The following is an 18,450-nucleotide window of genomic DNA, read 5'->3' on the forward strand; positions in this document are numbered from 1 at the left end:
CTCTTTTCTTTACTCTGAACGGGCACTGTGCTGAGACCAGGTGTTTAGTATAGCTTTTTAAACAAGGCAGTAAATGTGATTGATGTATGGTCACTTTGGGATTTCGGGGCCAAGTTGAACATAATTTCAGGGATTGTAAGGCTCCTTGTGAAAGTGAAACATCTCAACCACCCTAACGGAGCAGGAGAAAAAACATGGTGCTGAGCTCACATTCACGTTAAAAGACCAGACTTATGCTCTGACTGAGACTAGAGGAACCCCAAAGACATGGCCCCCAGATGCTCTGTTAACCCAGAACTAAAACCATTCCCGAAGGCAACTCCTCAGACAAAGATTAGATTGAACCATAAATCATAAAATAATACTCATGAAGAGTGTGCATCTTAGTTCAAGTAGGTAAAACACGAGACTAAATGGGTGGCTCCTGTCTGGAGGCAAGATGAGAAGGCAGAAGGGGACAGGAGCTGGTTGAATGGGCACAGGAAACGTGGGGTAGAAAGGGGAATGTGCTGTCACATCATAGGGATTAGAACTAGGGTCACATAACAATATGTGTATAAATTTTTGTATGAGAAATTAACTTGAGCTGTAAAATTTCACCTAAAGCACAATAAAAAAAAAAACTCTGCCTAAGTTACTGTTTGTTATCCGGTCATGTTTTTGCACTGACTGTTTTTCATAAAACTGTGCCATTTGTGACCAGTTCATCTTGGACCACAAGTATTAAAACTCAGGTTGTTAAATGACTGCATTTCAGGCTCCTTTAAAAAGGGAAACACACGTACACTGCTTCCTTCTCTCAGAAGGTCTTTAGAGAGGCTAGGTGTAAAAGCCTCCTGAAAAATCCCCCTTGGGCAGACCTACTTCCCTACTTTAGAGAAATTCTGTTGTCTGACAGGGCTATGGACTCTGTAGGGAGAGACACGGAAAAGGGGGTTGGAATGGGTTAGCCAGCCTTGGGGGGGGCGGGGGGGTCTGCACATATACAGAAGGGGTAAACAACTTGACCTGTGTTTTGTTTGCAGCATACTGCCTGACCTATAGTACCAGTCTCCTTTTTTTTTTTTTTTTACTGTACTTTAGATGAAGGTTTACAGAGCAAATTAGTTTCTCGTTAAACAATTAATATACATACTGTTTTGTGATATTGGTTGCCAACCCCATAACATGTCAACACTATCCCCTTCTCGACCTTGGGTTCCCCATTTCCACTCCTCCAGCTTTCTTGTGCCCTCCTGCCTTCTCGTCCTTGCCCCTGGGCTGCTGTGCTCATTTAGCCTCATACATGACTGAGCTACGTGTATTATTGTTTGTTTTATGGGCCTGTCTAATCTTTGGCTGAAAGGTGAACCTCACGACTAGTCAGTCTGTTCTTAAAAGTCAGTGTTGGAGAGATGTTTCATTTTAATCAGGCAGGATTTTAGTCATGTTTATGAGAGTTGATCTCATTTTGTAAATAACATGTCTCCTAGTTTTCTAGCTTTCTGAGCTCAACTTGGCATTTGAAAAATTCTTAATTTCTGTGTTATTTTCCACGGTTACCCTAAAAGCAGGAATGAGGATGTTTGAGCCTCAGAGAAAGTTGTATTGTAGGAGATGTACATAAACATGAGTAATGACGCGAATGGTTTATATTCTCTTCTTGAGTGAAAGGACTCTGGGAGAAATCTAACCAGAGGGATTGTGCAGAGGACCCCTGGAGTCCAGGCTTCCTTTTGCATTTCCTCTCCTTAGGCATATTTACTTATGGATTCAGGCACTGTCAGTGAACCCTTTAGGTTTTTCACATTGTTTAGTTACTCTTCCGCCAGCCTTTTACATTTGTTTAGTTAGTTTCTTCAATTACAATGCCTCCCACAGTTCTGTATACTGAGTAGTCAGTATATATTCCCCTTCGAGGTTCTAATTCACCATTATTAGCAGGGCATAAATTTGTTTCTCATAAGAGAATTGTGGTATTTGTACCACAACATTGTCACACTTACTCATCCTCCTTGTGTCTGGTGACATTAGTTTACAAGGTGGCTGGTTTGCATTGGTAATATAGTCTGAGTTGATGGAATAAAATGGACAAATCAGCCTCCCTGTTGCCTGAACCCGTGCATGACCTTAACTCTGAGAAAGGAGGAAACAAACCTTCTAATAGAAAGCTTAAATTTCCAAACCCCAAAGATGATTCTAATGCCGTTTGTAAGCCCTCCAGGTGTGATTGTATTTAACTTTCTCTTGGGCCTTGGAAATTAGCTCCTATCCTAGCTTTGAGATGACAACCATCCCAGGAAAGTAAGTGTGACAGTTCTGATGTGTGTGTTCACATTCTCATTGTAGGCTGTCACCTTGAACTGTGCCCACAGTTTCTGCTCGTACTGTATCAGTGAATGGATGAAGCGGAAGATCGAGTGCCCCATTTGTCGGAAGGACATCACATCGAAAACTCACTCCCTGGTTCTAGACAATTGCATTAGTAAGATGGTAGATAATCTGAGCTCGGAAGTGAGAGATCGACGAATTGTCCTCATTAGGGAACGAAAAGGTGAGTAGCTGTGAGGATACCAACTCCTCAGCAAAGGACTTATTTACTTTTAGACTTTAAGAGATGTATACTTTTCATCGTACTTTTACCTATAATTATATTGCTTAATTCCCACAGTCTTATCAGGTGGTCAGAAAGGTGGTGGGTGATATTACCATTCAAGAAAACTGAGGCCCAGGGAGATAAAGCAACTTACCCAGTATTACACTGCAAGGTAGTTACATTAGTTTCCTAGCGTTTCATAACCAAGTTCCACAAACTAAGCGACTTAAAACAACAAAAATTTATTCTGTCCCAGTTCTGGAAACTAGAACTCCGAAATCAAGGTGTTGGCAGGGTCATACTCCTCTAAAGGCTCTAGAAGAGAATCCTTCCTAGCTTTTGGTGGCTATTGGCAGACCTTGGCTTGTAGCCGCATCACTCCAGTCTCTACCTCCATCACCACATGGTTTTCTCTGTGCACCTGTCTATCTCTAAATCTCTCTCTCCTGATAAAGACACCAGTCATATTGAATTTAGGGCCCACCCTAGTCCACTATGACTTCATCTTGAGATTATATCTGCAAAGACCTTATTTCCAAATAAAGTCACATTCACAGGTACTGAGGGTTTGGACTTGAACATACCTTTTTGGGGGACATAATTCAACCCATAACAGTAGTCTAGCCATTATCTATTGTTCCATGTTCTCAAAAAGACCAAGGATGGCTGTTAAGGTCATCTTCGTTTATAGTTCATCACATCACGAAGAGTTAATATCCCTCTTCTCTTCTGGGCCCCAGGCAGTTTCCCCTTTCCTTTTCTCATACTGCCAGTTTTTTTTTTACCTACTCCCTTGGTGGGCAAAGATGTGGGACCAAGTTCATCATCTAGGGGAGGAACAGGAAGAGTCTTGGGCTGGGTATGTGGAGAGAACTGAAGATAGCAAAATTAGAAGACTATTCCAAGAATATACCACTAACAGGAATGGAAGGGAGAATTGGGCAGGTAGAAAACTGCTCACATGCCCTTTCAAAGATGTTAGGATTCCTGGACAGCTGATTTTTTTTTTTTTTGCCAAAATATATCTCCTATACTTTGTCTTAAATTTTCCCAATTGGAAATTTATTTAATAATTTTCTCTTTAAAAATACAAATGCACCTGGAGAGACTAAGGAAATTGTCTATAGGCCCTTTTACTCTGTGAGCAGTTGGGCCCTTGGGTGTGAACCAGTAGCCAGCTGGGTATCCATTGAAGCATCATGTATCTGGTCTAGACGTTTTAGCTTTATAATGACCGAGGTCACAGAAGTCACAGTGAGATCACATTCAAGCCCTACTAAAACCCAAGTAGGATTTGCCTTCCCTTCCAATACATTGCTTAGCTCTTTGGAAATGTGAGCATGAAAGCATTCATGTGTGTTATCACTGTATTATACACTCTAGTACAAGTTAAAAGTCCCTGACCTCAAGTCATTTCTTTTCCAAATCAGGAGGCAGCGTACCACCAATATTTACTACCTTATATACTTCAGTTGTCTTTGCTGTAGTGGATGTTTTTGGCTTGTAGTGGTCCTAGTATATAGGAGCTCCAGACTTATGAATGGATTATGTTCCCAAAGAAAGAAAATATTTAGTCGTATTCTTTTGTTGACTTTCTTCCTTCCTTACTCTTACTTAAAAAAAAAATTATTGTGGTAAAATATATATAACAAAAAGTTTGCCATTTTAACCATTTTTTAAGTGTACAATTCAGTGACATTAATTACATTCCACATATTTTGCAAACTTCATCACTATCCATTTCCAAAAGTTTGTTATCACCCTAAACAGAAACCAATAACCTCTTAAGCAATAATTGTCCACTTCACCCTCTTACCAGACCCTGGTAACCACTGTTAAACCTTTTTCTCTCTGCATTTGCCCGTTGTAGATATTTCATATGAGTGGGATCATACAATATTTGTCCTTTTGTGCCTCATTTATTTCACTCAGTGTAATGTTTCCAAGGGTCAGCCAAGGCACACATGTATCAGAACTTCATTTCTCTTTGTGGCTGAATAATATTCCATTATATGGACTTTTTTTTTTTTTAATACATTCATCTGTTGGTGGACACTTGGGTTGTTTCCACCTTTTGGGTATTGTGAATAATGCTGCAATGATCATTGGTGTGTAAGTATCTGTTTGAGTCCCTGCTTTCAAGTCTCTTGGGTATGTATATACCTATGACTGGAATGGCTGAATCATGAGGTAATTCTGTTTAACTTTTTGAGGAACTGCCAAACTATTTTCAGTAATGGCTAAACCATTCCTTTTAAATTCCCACCAGCAACCCAGACCCTTGGCAACACTTGTTATTTAATAGCCATCCTGGTGGGTGTGAAGTTGTATCTCATTTTGATTTGCATTTCCCTAATGATTAATGATGCTGAGCATCCCTTTGTCTCTCTCTTGAGCTGGGTCCCCTGTTTTCTTCCTCTTTCTTGGTTTGATGGGTTGATGTGGTGGAATACATCCACCATTAACTACCCAAGAAGGCATGCATTAGATATAAAATTTCGAGATCCTGATATGTTGGGAGTATCTTTATGTTCTCTCATATTTGTTTGGTAGTTTACCTGGGTATAGAATTTATGCTAGGAAATTGTTTTCCCTCAGATTTTTGAAAGCATTGTGCAGCTGTCTTACAGATTCTAGTGCTGCTACCAAGAAATCTAATGCTATTCTTGTTCCTAGTCATTTTGATGTAATCCAGTTTTTCTCTCTGGGAACTTTTAGGATTTTTCTTTAGTACTCTGAAATTTTATGATGATATGCCTTAGTGTGTTCTCTTTTCAGTCATTGTGCTAGACATTCTATATGTCCTTTCAGTCTGGAAACTCATGTTCTTCAGTTTGGGGAAACGTCTCTGATAATTTCCTTCTGCCACTCCTGTTAGTTGAATTTTGGGGCTCATGTCTTTTTTTCTACTTCTTATGAGATTTCCTCAATTTTAATTTCTAGCCCTACTAAGGAATTTATTTCTGTTCTCATTTTTAATTTTCAAGAGCTCATTTTAAAATTCTCTATATGTTTCTTTTTTATCCTGGTCTTGTTTCCTAGGTGCAGTATTTTATCTTTCAAAGATATTAGTTTAAGGCTTATTTAATTTCTTGCAATGTCCTTTTTTTCTGGGTTCCTTTTCATTAATTTTGATTTATTTCTTTGATGTTAGGGGTATTCCTCAAATATCTGGCAATCTTTGGCCATGTGGTTCATATTTAGGAGGGAGAAACTAAATGCTGGTTGGAGCTCTGTATGCTTGGGCAACACTTGCCAACTATAGGGCTTTACTGCATAAGAGTCTGCCAAGACACTTCTGTTTTGTTGAGGGGAGTATCCAACTGAGAGTGCTTTTAGGTCTTTTCTCTTGATTTGATTAGTTTCCTCAGAGTTGAATCTTGCAGTCTCCTGACCTATGAATAAGGGGGATGGCAGAGGGTAGGGTAAGACAAGGTAGCAAGGCTGAGGAGGGGAAGGAGGATAGGCTGTGTATATGTGTGTCTTTCTTTCCCACCTTTTGCTATGTGGGCTTTCACTTTATTCCCTCACCTTTAGTGAGGCACCTCACCTTCCTTCCCTGTTCTCTCCCATCTAAGCTATGCCTGGTATTCCTGAGTCTAGAGCTTCTGGTTCAGTATCTCCAGATAGGAAACCCCTAGTCTTCTATCGGTATAGAGGAGGGCACAGTTTTTCCTGTTGTTTGTATAAAGTGGGAAGGGGGTCAGGCGGTTTAAGTGCTTCTTAGAAGGACTTTCAGCCGGTCTGTTTCCAGCCACTCCCTTACCTACTCCCACTCAAACCCATACATGCACATCCACGGAGGCTAGGGTTTCAGTTTTTCCAGTCTGCTGAGATATCTCTGTCTACAGTGGCCTTCTCTGTTGTTTGTTCTGTACTTCATAATTTATGCCTTTTTTATTTACCATTAATTGAGTGGCATTTGGGAAGGAGCAGAGATAAATGTGCAGATTCAATATATCTTTTTTAACTGTACTTTCTTATTTTTCTGTCCTTCTTATACTTTTCTACCAAACATACAAAACAATATACAAAAGTATTAAAATAAAAATATAAGGCTTAACTCTTCAGACCTTAATTCTATTCATCAGTGATATCCACTGATACAGCGTTTTTTTTTTCTAATAGAATGTTTCAGGCTGGCTACTCCTGAATGGATGTGGATTAGATGTTACGTATTTATAATTAAAGACAAAACAGAGCATTAGTAATTTTTCATAGCTACTTTGTCTTTATTCAGTTCTGCAGACATTTGCTGAGCATCTATTATTTTTAAATAATGTTGTGTTTTCACTGAATGTTTTTCACAGCAGTTTATGTTCCCATTCAACAGTTTCTACACAAGTTGTTCAGGGACATTGGTTGGTTACATTCTTCACAATGCGTGAACATTCTCAGTATTTCCATTCTGGTTGTTCCATTTCCATTAATCTGGTTCCCCTGTAGTAATTTTTTTAAAAAGAGAAAAAGTAGAGTGAAATGAAATGTTTTGTTTACCTTGAATGTTTTCTGAAGAAAGAATGATTTAATTAAGGGCGAATAAATAAGGTATATGGAGACTTACGTGAAGAGTCTAAGGGGTAAAAAAGACTTTCTGTTGGTTGGCACTTTTGTAGTTAATTTCATCTCACAATATGTATGACTTCCCTTTTTCTTGATATAGCTGTCACTTAGCTCTCTTGATAAGATCACATCTTTACCATGATCTGGATAACTTTTCTTTATACATATATTTTTTCCTGATGAGATAATACATGTATATGGTATAAAATTCCAAAGGTTCAAAGTGGCACACAGTGAAAATTCAGTCTCTGTCCTATCGCTGGCCCTTGGTTCTCCTCCTTGAAAGCAACTGTTTTTTATCAGTTTCTTGTATTTCCTTCTAGGGACAGTCCCTGGAATGTGTGTGCATGTGTGTTTTGTACAGATGATAGTACCCTGTATGTCGTCTTCTATACCTTATTTACTTGATGATGTTTCTTGAAGTTCTTCTAAATCAGTGTGTAGGAGCACCATCATGCTTTAAATAATCTCATAGTTTTTCATTATTTGGATATACCATAATTTAATTAGCCAGTCACCTTTTGAATAAAATTTTAAGTTGCTTTTTATCTTTTGTTATTAAAAAAACAAATGCTTTAATAAGTATTTTATACCTATGTCATTTTACAAACCTGTGAGTTATGTCTGTAGGATAAATTCTAGAAGTGAAATTATTAGGTCAGTGGGTAATTTTAATAGATATTGCCAAATTGTTCTTCAGAGAAGTGGACCAGTTTTACAGTCTCAGCCACAGTATATAACCATGCCTGTTTCCCACACCCTTACCAACATATTATAGTCTCAAACGTTCTTATCTTTCCAATCTGATGGTAAAAATAGGATTTTTTTTTTTGAACTCATAGTTAGATTGAGTACCTTTTTTTATGTTAAAAGTATTTCTTCTTTTGTGAACTGTCTGTTAGTATTTTTGATCACTTCTCTATTTAGTTATTGGCTTTTTCTTATTATTATTAAGGGGTCCTTTAGAAAACTAACACTTGTGACATGAGGTGCAATTATTTTCCTCTCAAGTGTTGGTTAGTTTTTTACTTCAAAGGGTTTTTTTCCCCTTCCACACATTTAAATTTCCCTTTAATGGCTTCTAGGTTTTAAGGGATGCCCTCTGACATCCAGATAGTTTAGGGAAAAAAGAGTCAGATTAGTGATTCTTGAGCTAAGGAAGAGGTGGAAGAGATCAGAAAGCGTTAAAGGTAAGAAATGTATGAGAACAAATTGAGGTGGAATTAACCTAAGCTATTTTTTTTTTTTTATTTGATTAGCATGGAAGTGGGGCTTAAGTATGTGTGCCTTGGTGGAGGGGGCGACGGGGATAAAAGATTAGAGACACGCTATCAGTTTGCTGTGCTGATCACTAGATGGTGCTGTTGCTCAAGACAGTTTGGTTGCAGTCCAAAAAACCAACCCTGTTGCCATCAAGTTGATTCTGACTCATAGGGACCCTTTAAGACAGAATAGAACTGCCCCATAGAGGTTTCCAAGGAGCGACTGTTGGATTCAAGCTGCTGACCTGTAGCTCTTAACCACAGTGCCATCAGGGTTCTGGTTGCCAACCAGATCTTGTAAAAACCTTGGGTTGGATACACAGTGAATTATTAATGGAATGTTTATACGAGTTAAAGACGTATAATTTGAAAAATGCCTGAAAAAAACGCAGATACAGGTTCTATCTATAACAGTCACAGCTTAGTTACACAAATTGACATAATATTAAGCCAAAAAGATATAAATATAATCCTGCCGTGTTATCATTGGGGATTATATGTATTTACCAAGAAGTGTCCCAGTTGGAGTGAGTTGGGATGCAGGGATTAGGGAAGGGATAGGTAAGTCTCCCTAATGAGCCACACCATAGTGAATATCTGTTCATTTAATCAGGTGATCTGGTTACATTTGGGGCCTGATGTGTTGAAGGTTGCAGAGAGCTACTCTACTTGAGGTTTGAGTGTCCTTGTGGCAAAAGAATGTGTCCTGGGGCAAAGCACAAGGAAGCTAATGGGTAGAAAGATTTGGTTGTTGGGCATAGAAGCAGGATAGATATTATTATGTTCAGTCCTTTTAATAGTCCAATAAACTGCCACCTTCTGGGAAAGCTTCAGAGCCAAATTGTGATGTCAGTTAGCTTTACATAGTAGGTCAATCACAGGAGAAGAACCAGAAGCTCACTGCCCTTCCAGGTGCTGCCATTAGCAACCTATGTTCATGTGTGTCTTTGGATATACCTTTCTCTAAGTCCAGAGAAGCTTGAAGGCTTAAAGGCCACACTGCTTAGAGTCTTCTGTCCACAGTTTTCTCTCTCTCAGCGCTTCAACAGATGTCAGCAACTTTGAATAGGGCCAGGAATCTGATGCTGATGAGCCTGGCCCTTGTTTGGTCCACCAGAGCTGAGACAGCAAGCCTGTTGCAGAGCCAGGTGGTGTGGGCATGGAGCAGGAAGTATGCTTGAATGTGTTATGCCCAAGGAAGACATTCTGACCTGTGGGAAGGTGGGGTGGCCTGCAGTTGATTCCTTGATGCCAAAGTATTTTCCATTTTTCTGACAGCTGTGTGCTGTTGGATTTTGTTCCAGTTTTGAGCCCCCGGCCAGATTTTTCCCTCCAAGAGCCACTTGATTCTGGAAAAATCTCCTTGTTCTTCATCTCTACCTCCCATTACTCTACAAGCATTTACAGAAATACTAAACTAGGCATCAGGATAAAGAGAAAAATAAGACATCGTCTCAGCCCTCTTTGTACCCATGTCCTAGTGGAAGAGATAGAAAGTCAAGTAAATAGTGTGATGCGTTCCATAACAGGGTGGTGAAAATGCAGAGTAGGGGCCCTTCATTTGGCCTGGGCCAAATGAATTTTTTCCTGAGGGGAAGTTTCAAAAAGGAAGTGACTTTAGAACTAAGCCTTAAAAATTCCCTAGGCGGGTAGCTTTCCCAACAGAGGAAATGGCACAAGCAAAGCACAGAGGCATGAGAAGCAGTGACCTGTTCCTAGTATGCCCTCTCCTTGTGGCCCACATAAGACTTAATGTCCACATGGTGTCAGGGTAGTATGAGGACAGCCAAGGCTTAGGAAGTGTCTTTTGAGGCCTTGTGAATGCCTCCTTTTTTCTTCTCCCTTTCCTTTCTGAGAGGAGTAGTGGCCTGGGTACCCAGATTTGACCCAAGGTCAGGTTATGGTCTGTGAGCTGAAGTGTGCTAGGTCTGCTTGCCGGGTGGGGATACCCACGTGCTTTCTTTACCCAGCCCACTGACTAGGTTCCTTCTAGCTGGTCGAAGCATGGTAGATGGCTTCATGAAGCCTTGGAAGGGGAAAGAAGAGCTCCATGTCCTAAGTTTACCTCTGAGTTCCCTAACACACAGCTAATTCTGTAGGGTAAATAGCATCAAGCCCCCCATTCCTCTCCAAAGGGTAGAGATGGTGCCTCTCTCTCTTTTTGGTAACACTGGGAGGCAACACTTGAGAACCAGTTGGCCTCCCTGTTGCATGCACTGTCTGAGAGCAGTTCTGGCACCAGTCTCAGTTTCTGCGGTTATCGCAGGGAGTGCAGCTTTGAGGTTTTCTCTAGAGACAGACAGATCGTTCTGGGGCCCAATTTAGGGAACGACATGCCAGGGCCATCAGCAGCTTCACTGGGCTGCAGTGTGGGGTTTACATAAAATTCTCAGTTCAAAGACCAACCTTTCTTGCATATTCAATGGACAATTGAAAGCTGGTTTATTAATCCTAAGTGTGTGGGAATTTTAAATAGGACCAAATTTAGGATCTGGGAACTAGGATTGGCAAGCCTGTAGTTGCCAAAATTTTGAAATTGTGGAAGGGCCATTTTCCTCCTGGGCAGCGGTTGCTCGTATCATGAGTTTTGGTTCAGAGAGGGAGGCCTGTCTATCTGTGGCTGCATGAGGCTGTCCAACCAGACAATCCTATGCTCTGATGTCAGTAGAGCAACCCACCCCCCCCACCCCCCCAGGCCCCCTCAGCTGGTGGTTGTCTTAAAGTTCCACATCCTAGTGGGTGGAGTAATGCCTCATGACTGATAAGCCATTAATCTCTTATAAAGTCTTATAAACACAGAGGAGAGGACAGAGGTGAGAATGGTAGGTGCTGTATCCTGTGTGGGAGAAAGGATGCTCTGGAGCTGGGACGGATAAGGAGCATTTGATAAATGCTTGTCATATGATTAATTGTGGCTCTCTGGAATATTGACATGAGATTTTTCAGAAGGGAAGAGTTTTCTTTGACATCCTGTATAGAGGATCCCCCTCTGGAGCTGGTGAGGTGAGGGAGCAGAGTCTTCTGTCAGCTGCTTCCACCTCCCCCGTTTGTTCTGTTCTCATTAGATGTTGGTTGGTTGGCAAGAGTGTTAAACACTCTTATTTTTTGCTTTAGGTTGCACTCAGAAAAGAATAAAGCAAATGGTCTAGAAAGGAAATCTTGTTGGCCCTTTGGAACAGTGATTTTCAACTCAGGGCCTTTTTCAAACTGCCTTCCCTACCTCCCTTGCTACTACAATGTTGAACCGAGGGTACTAGTGAGAGTGCTGGGGACTTCAGGAGAGTGGGGGTAAGGAGAAAGTTTTGTGAACAACAGTTTTTGCGAATTTGTGAGACAGAGGTTCCTTCAGAGGTTGGGGTCTCTGGGGAGATTGGCCCAAGTCAGGCCACGTGGCCTGTGACTCTTGTCAGCTTCCTGTGGGCCAGGAGGGTGGTCTAGACACAGGGCAGGAGAAACCTCTGAAGAGAGCATCCATCTGCCACCTGGAGGGTTCTCCCTGATGGCACCTGTTTGTTCTCCTTTGCTGGAAGGCAGAGGAGTGTAGCAACGGTAACAATGTCTAGCAAATGGAACTCATCCAGAGAGAATACTTGTTTGCAAGTACTTTTAATCTACCCAGAGGGTCATGTACATGAAGTTAACATTCCTTCCTGCCTGCCTTGTGTAGGACGATGTCTAAGGGAAAATGGCTGTCAGCAAAGTTGGGATGGGGTGGGGGTGTCCCCATACATGTACTCAAATTGTATACACCACTGTGCTCTTTATAATTTTTGACTTTTAAAAATTTATCCTTTGCAAAATTGTCATGGTATAGGAAATTAGCTTGTCACTAGAAGCTTTTTTCTTATTTTTCCAACTCCTCCCTCCGTTTTTTGCCCCTCCTTTTTTTCTTTCCCTTCCCTTCTTTTGTCTCCTATTGTCCTTCCTTTGTCATCAAGATGGGTTTTTCCCAGGGAGTCCCTGACAGCGCAGGAGACGAGTAGGGTGTAGAACTCAAATTCTAGTAAACAGACCAGACTTAATGGTATGACCGAGACTGGAAGAACTGCAGAAGACATGGGCCCCAGGCTCTCTGTTAACGCAGAACTAAAACCATTCCTGAAGTCAACTCTTCAGACAAAGAATAGACTGGACTATAAGACATAAACCAATACTCTTGAAGAGTGTGCTTCTTAGTTCAAGTAGATACACGAGGCTAAATGGGCAGCTTCTGTCCGGAGGCAAGATGAGTGGGTAGAAAGGGACAGGAGCTGGTTGAATGGACACGGGAAATCTGGGGTGGAAAGGAGGAATGTGTGGTCACATTACAGGGATAGCAACTAGGGTCACATAACAATGCGTGTATAAATTTTTATATGAGAAACTAACTTACGCTGTAAACTTTCACCTAAAGCACAATAAGGAAAAAAAAGAGATGAGTTTTTCCTCTGTTGAATTTCTCTCCCTGTCACCCTTATTGGTCTCTCAGAATACACAGTTTGAAATGACAAGGGCAGCATAGGAACTGTTCACCCAGTGGGGAAGAGGGCTGTAATATTAGTAGAGGTCAGCTCTAGGATTAATTGGAATAGAAGGAGTAACAATGCAGGAAGTTCCAGAACTTCAAATTTCTTGCTGACTCTGTAGTCCTTGTGATTTTCTGAATGGTCCTTCCTTCTGGAGGTCAAAAGGCTGTTCCCTGACTTTAGTACTTTCTGGTGGAATGTCTTCTCCCCTTCACCAAAAGCTACCCCCTCACCACAGGCACAGGAAAGCTTTCACAGTTTAGGACAGTGGCCTTCTAAGATGCAACTAATGATCCTCCAGTGCACCCCAACTCATAGATTGCTGGGTCTGGGGGAGCCATGTTGTGTCAGGATGGAGAGATCAGTGACCTTGACCTTGACTACCTGGCCACTTCATCTTTAAAGATGCCCTGAGGAGCCTGATCCAAGAGAGTCAGGGACTCTGCTGAACCTGGCCATGTTGTACTAAAGGTGAGGACCAGTGCTTGCTGGCCAAGGGGGGATCCCATTGCTGCTAGAGGCCTCCAGGGGAATGCCATCAGCCCCAGCTTGCCCACCAAGCTGGCAAGGAAGGACCTAGAGGTAGAGCAGGAGCATATGGGCTAGAGCTTAAAAAGAAGCAAGTGTGAGTAGCTCTGGCTGACTCTGGGGGTCTGGGCAGGAGGTACTTAAGATAATTCGTTCCTGTTTTCCACAGCAGAAGTTCCTCCTGCCCCTCCCCCCTTTTTAAAAAATTATTTATAAAACAAAGTTATTTTAACTCTAAAAACTGGTTTCTTCCTCCCCTCTAACATGTAACCTTTTGATTCACTTTTTGCACACTCTCCCAGGAATTTCTTGTTATAGGATATTGCCTGTGCAAATGTAAAATAGTATCATTAACCAAAGCAGCTTTTCCTTGAGGATTTCTTGCTTTCTGTGCTTAGCTCTGCATGAGCACAGAGCATTTTTAGAGCAAGCTCAAGTGAGTTGGTATTCCAGATTTCCAAAAACTAATCATAGAGAGTAGCTTGGGTCACTGATTATGCCTCTTCTACCATCTCCCCCAATATCATAGAATTAGGTACGCCACTATTGATGCCTCCGTGGGTCGGCTGGATAGATATTCTGTCCAGCTGCATACAGCTGTGGTTTTTGAGAAATCTGATATAACCAGACATGCTATTTCTGGCTAGGGCTTCTAAAATTGCTCTCTGCTTTCCTTTTTGAAAAGTTTGGACCTCTTTTGCCCTTGTCCCATGAAGCCTGAACCAGAACTAACCCCAGAGAACTGTCTCTTTCTTGCTTCATTTCTTCTGAGCTCCTGCTCAGTGCCAGGTGCTGAGATAAAAGTGAGCAGGGTTATGTGCAGCCCCTGCCCCATGGAGGTTTTGGTCTAGATGCAGGGTTGAGGCCGCTTCTAGTGAAGGGCTACATAAGGGGGAAAAACAGTACCAGGTAGGGGCCAAGGGAAAACTCTTAGGAAGTGACGAGGCAGAAGTGCATGTTACAGTAGAAGGGCCCGAAGCAAGAGAGCAAAGGAATTTTGAGGACTGAAAGAAGTGAGATATGACTGGATTGTAGAGGGCCAGAGAGAATGTTGACCAGTGAAGCTGGATAAAGTGGCAAGACTGGATCATGAAGGGCCATGTTAAAGATTTAGCCTAGAGGTGGTGGGTAAACTATCCGAAGATTTTAAGTGTAGACCTGAGTGTTGCTGTTTGTATTTTTCTGGATGGTTTAATGTGGCCACAAAGAGGTAAATAAATGGTAGTGGGGGACAAGACTAGAGGCAGCAATCTAGGCCTAGGGTGATGGTGGCTGGGCTACAGAAGTAGCAGTGGGGTTGGAGAGTAGATGGATTCCAGAGGTAGTTAAGGGGGTAGAATCTACACGTTTGTGGGACTGATTTACTATAGGGAGTGAGAGAAAACTGAGCTCAAGGATCTTGCCCAGATTTCTGTCAGGGACACCCGGGTGAATGGTAGTGCATTCACTAAAGTAAGGAGTTTGGGGAGGTAAATTTAAAGCACCTGAGGGCGTCAGTGGCCCATTCAGTAGGTATTTGGATATGTGGATCTGGACCCTGAAAGCCAGGACTGGGTTAAGATATTAGATTTGAGAACCATGTGCCATGGAAGTGGTTAAGCCACTTTGTGCCCTCTCCACGGGTGGTAAGAACCGAGGGTAAATTCCCTGGCCCTGAGAAACACCAACATTTGAGGAATGGGTAGTGGAAGAGGAGTGTGCAGGGTAGACTGATATAAGGAATGGCCAAAGAGAGAGATAGAAAGAGGGAAATGTGTAGCCAAAAAAGATGTTAGAATGGTGTGCTTTGAGCCTTCCTGACCACACCCTTGTCTGAGGCACGCCTCCTCTCATTACACTGTGGACATCTCCCTATGATTTCTTTCAAAGCATTTACCAAATTGAAATTACATTTGTTTGTGTGCTCTTGGACCTAGGTTTATAAACTCCTTGAGGGCAGAGATTTTTTTTTTTTTTTCCTATTCCCTGTGGTATCCCCAGTACTTCATATTTGGCACATGGTAGGTCTTTGACAGATGCATGTTTTTGAATGGTTACGAAGTGTGAATTCAGCAATGTGAAATGCTGAGCAGTTAAGATAGGGATGAAAAGTTGTCCTTTGTAGCAAGTGTGTGGGACATTGGTGACTTGGTCTAGTACAAGTTTGGAGAACTACTGGCATCAGAAACCAGTTAACAGTGAATTGGAGAATGAGTATGAGGTGAAGGAGTGGAGAAGAATAGACAAGTTCCTTGAGAAATTTGTCTGTGACTAAGATGGTGGGGACCAGCATCAATAGAAGGCTATAGTTGGAGGAGGAAGTAGGGTAAAAGGAGGTTTTGGTTTTGGTTTTTGAAAGACAGGAGAGATTTGAATATGTTTACTTGCTGACGGGAAGGAGCCTATAGAGGAGATTAGGAAGCTGAAATAGTAGTGGATAGGGCAAGATTCTTGGGAGGCCGGAGAGGAGAGGGAATGCAGAACACAGATGGAGGGATTAGCCTTAAAAAGTAGGAGGGGGTACATCCTCTGTTTTATAGAGTGAAGACTATAATGTAGGAGAGTAGGCAAGGGAATTTGCATGAGAGAAGTCAAGGGAATTTCTTGTGGCTTCTGTATCTTTCCGTGAGCTATTAGGTGAAGCCATTGGCTGAGAGGAAGGGATGCCCGCTTGGTTCTCACTTAGCTCTCCAAGGCTGAAGGCTTGCCCAGCTCCAGGACCCACCACTTCAGAGGCTGCACAGAAGTGGGAGAAAGTAACTTTTATAATCCCTTCGGTCCTCCCACCAAAGCGGTCCAGGCCTCAGTCTCAGGGTAGGAGACAATCTCCTTGGTGGCTTTATTGTGCCCTTGGTGTAGGCCAGGATCCCTACCCTCCTGAGTCAAGAAAGCAGAAGTTATCAGAAAAGGCTGGAGGCCAGTAAATAACCCCTCTTAGCCCGCCCCTCGGTGGACAGAGAGAGAACTTCACCTCTCCTTGCCCCTTTCTGTATATATAATTCATTGCTTTCTTGAGCAGGTATTTATTGAGGGCCAGCTTTGTGCTACATGCTGGTCTAGGTGCTGAAAATATAAACAGAAGTAAAAATCTAGTAAGTTAGGTGTGATCAGTGCTATGGAGAAAACTAAAGTGGGAAAGGGGAACAGGGAGTGACAGAGAGAGGCTGCATTTTTAACAGGATAGTCAAGGAAGGATCACTGAGAAGGTAATACCTGAGTAAGATCTGAAGGAAGTTTTCATGTTGCCATCTGGGAGTGTCCCACACAAGGGAATAGTAAGGGGGAGCATGCTAAATGTGTTGCAGGAACAGTAAGGAGGCCAGTGTGGCTGGAGTGCATGAGCGATGGGGAGAAGAGTAGGGGAGGAGGTCAGGAGGCTGGGGTGGGGGGCAGATTGTGTTGGGCCTGATAGGTCTTTGAAAGGGCTTTGACTTTAGCTCTTACTCTGGCAAAAATGGGGAGTGGGGTTTGAGTAGAGTGACATGATCTAACTGACATTTTCTAGGTTCACTTTGGTTGCTGTGTGGAGAAGAGGCTGAGGGTGGTGAGGGTGGAGGCAGGGAGGCCAGGGAAGGGAAATGCAGGCTTATCATTCCTTTCTCTTTTCTTTCTGTCTAAAGCAAAGAGCCTGTCCTGAAGACCATGCTCCAGGGCATGTGAAAGACTTCCAGGCAATGGGAGCTTGGAATCGGTCTGGAGGATTCACTCTGGACAGGACTTGGGATATTCTGCAGGTCATCTTGAGAAGCCAGGTGGGACAGGAGCTGAGTTAGCAAGTTCTCCGTTACAAGCCGTTGATGTTGGCCTGCCCTGCTGCCATCATGTCTGAAGCCCCACCCGTACTTAAGCCCGCTGCTTAAGGGCACTTAATAGACTGTTTCACTACATGTTGAATGGGTTATTCTAGTTCTGTTTTTTAAATTTGTTATTGTTGTTGTTATTATTATTATTGCCTTGATACCTCAGAAGCGTCTCCATTTTGGACAGGTTGGTTGTACCCTTATGGCTGCCCCCGAAAGCTAAGGTGGCCTCTGTTTTGAGAGGATGGAATACCTCTTTGTGAAAACAAGATGTCATTTCCTGGAAATAAAATGTAAAACCTTTTGGTTGCTCAGCTGGGCTTTGGTGTATTTATCTTTCTTCCCTTTCAGCTCCCAGACAGTCTCACAAGTAAATACTGGCAGCTCATAGATTACAACCATGAAAGTGACTGTATCAGATGATAGACTTGAAATTGAATGTCATCCTAAGAAGCCAAGCCCAAGATCACAGCCATGGCAGATGGGCTCTGTTAAACCCCTGATGGTCACGTTTCCTTTTCATTCTGTCGGTGGGTCACTGCTTACCTGGTTTCAGAGTGAGGTAAATTCCTTTCCTTTAGCTGAGGTTTGGAAGTTGTTTTCAAACCTCTTTCACCCAATGTCATGAAAATATGGCCAATGATTTTATGAGAACTTGGTATGCTTTCTCTTTTTTTTAAATTAAAAGTCATCTCTTTTTCACCTGCCTCCGCTTTATAAACAGAAAGAAAACCAGTTTTGATGCTTGAGAGACAAAAGCTTAGGACAGCCTGTGGTATCCTTGGTTACCAGGCTTGAGAATCAAGGAACATACAGGCAGTTGAAGAGTAGTCGCTTCAAACTGGGAACCGTCTAATAGGATTGCGAAACTGTGCGCTATGTCATTCAATAACTTCCTTCCAGATGGAAAGGTATTTTCCTCTCCCTTTTTACTGCCTACCTGGAGAACCATTCTTTTGTAGGCCTTTATTTATACCCTGTGTATTTTCAAAAAGGATTGGTAATTGTTGAGTTGCTAACTTTTTAGGGATGGTGGGCTTTTTTTCTTTGTAGAATATACTGTGAATATTGGGGATCCTGGATTCCCTAGTCTTTGTTTCCATCTTTCTCACCATGACTACTGATTGAAATACCAGTGGAATCAAGGAAGAAGAAATAAAAAAATAATGAATAAATAAAAACATTTATTTTAACCACATTAAAAAATTCTGGAAAAAAAGAGAAAAGAAGGAAAAGGT

The 18,450-nt window shown here is 42.1% G+C and overlaps 1 protein-coding gene across 2 annotated transcripts in view; it reads left to right on the forward strand.

Moving 5' to 3' along the window:
- RNF8 (ring finger protein 8) overlaps positions 1-17,514 on the forward strand; it is a 52,991-nt gene extending 35,477 nt beyond the window's left edge. Inside the window, exons 7-8 of one of the 2 annotated variants that reach the window (XM_064285407.1) lie at positions 2,329-2,533; positions 17,033-17,514. In XM_064285407.1, the coding sequence (XP_064141477.1) occupies positions 2,329-2,533; positions 17,033-17,049 (222 nt within the window). In that variant the 3' untranslated portion in view covers positions 17,050-17,514. Of the gene's footprint in view, positions 1-2,328; positions 2,534-17,032 lie in introns of those variants that run through there. The other variant, XR_002785301.2, reaches the window with a different exon arrangement.
- The last annotated feature ends 936 nt before the right edge of the window (positions 17,515-18,450 follow it).

Source organism: Loxodonta africana, chromosome 1 (genome assembly GCF_030014295.1).
Source record: "Loxodonta africana isolate mLoxAfr1 chromosome 1, mLoxAfr1.hap2, whole genome shotgun sequence".
Lineage (NCBI taxonomy): Eukaryota > Metazoa > Chordata > Mammalia > Proboscidea > Elephantidae > Loxodonta > Loxodonta africana.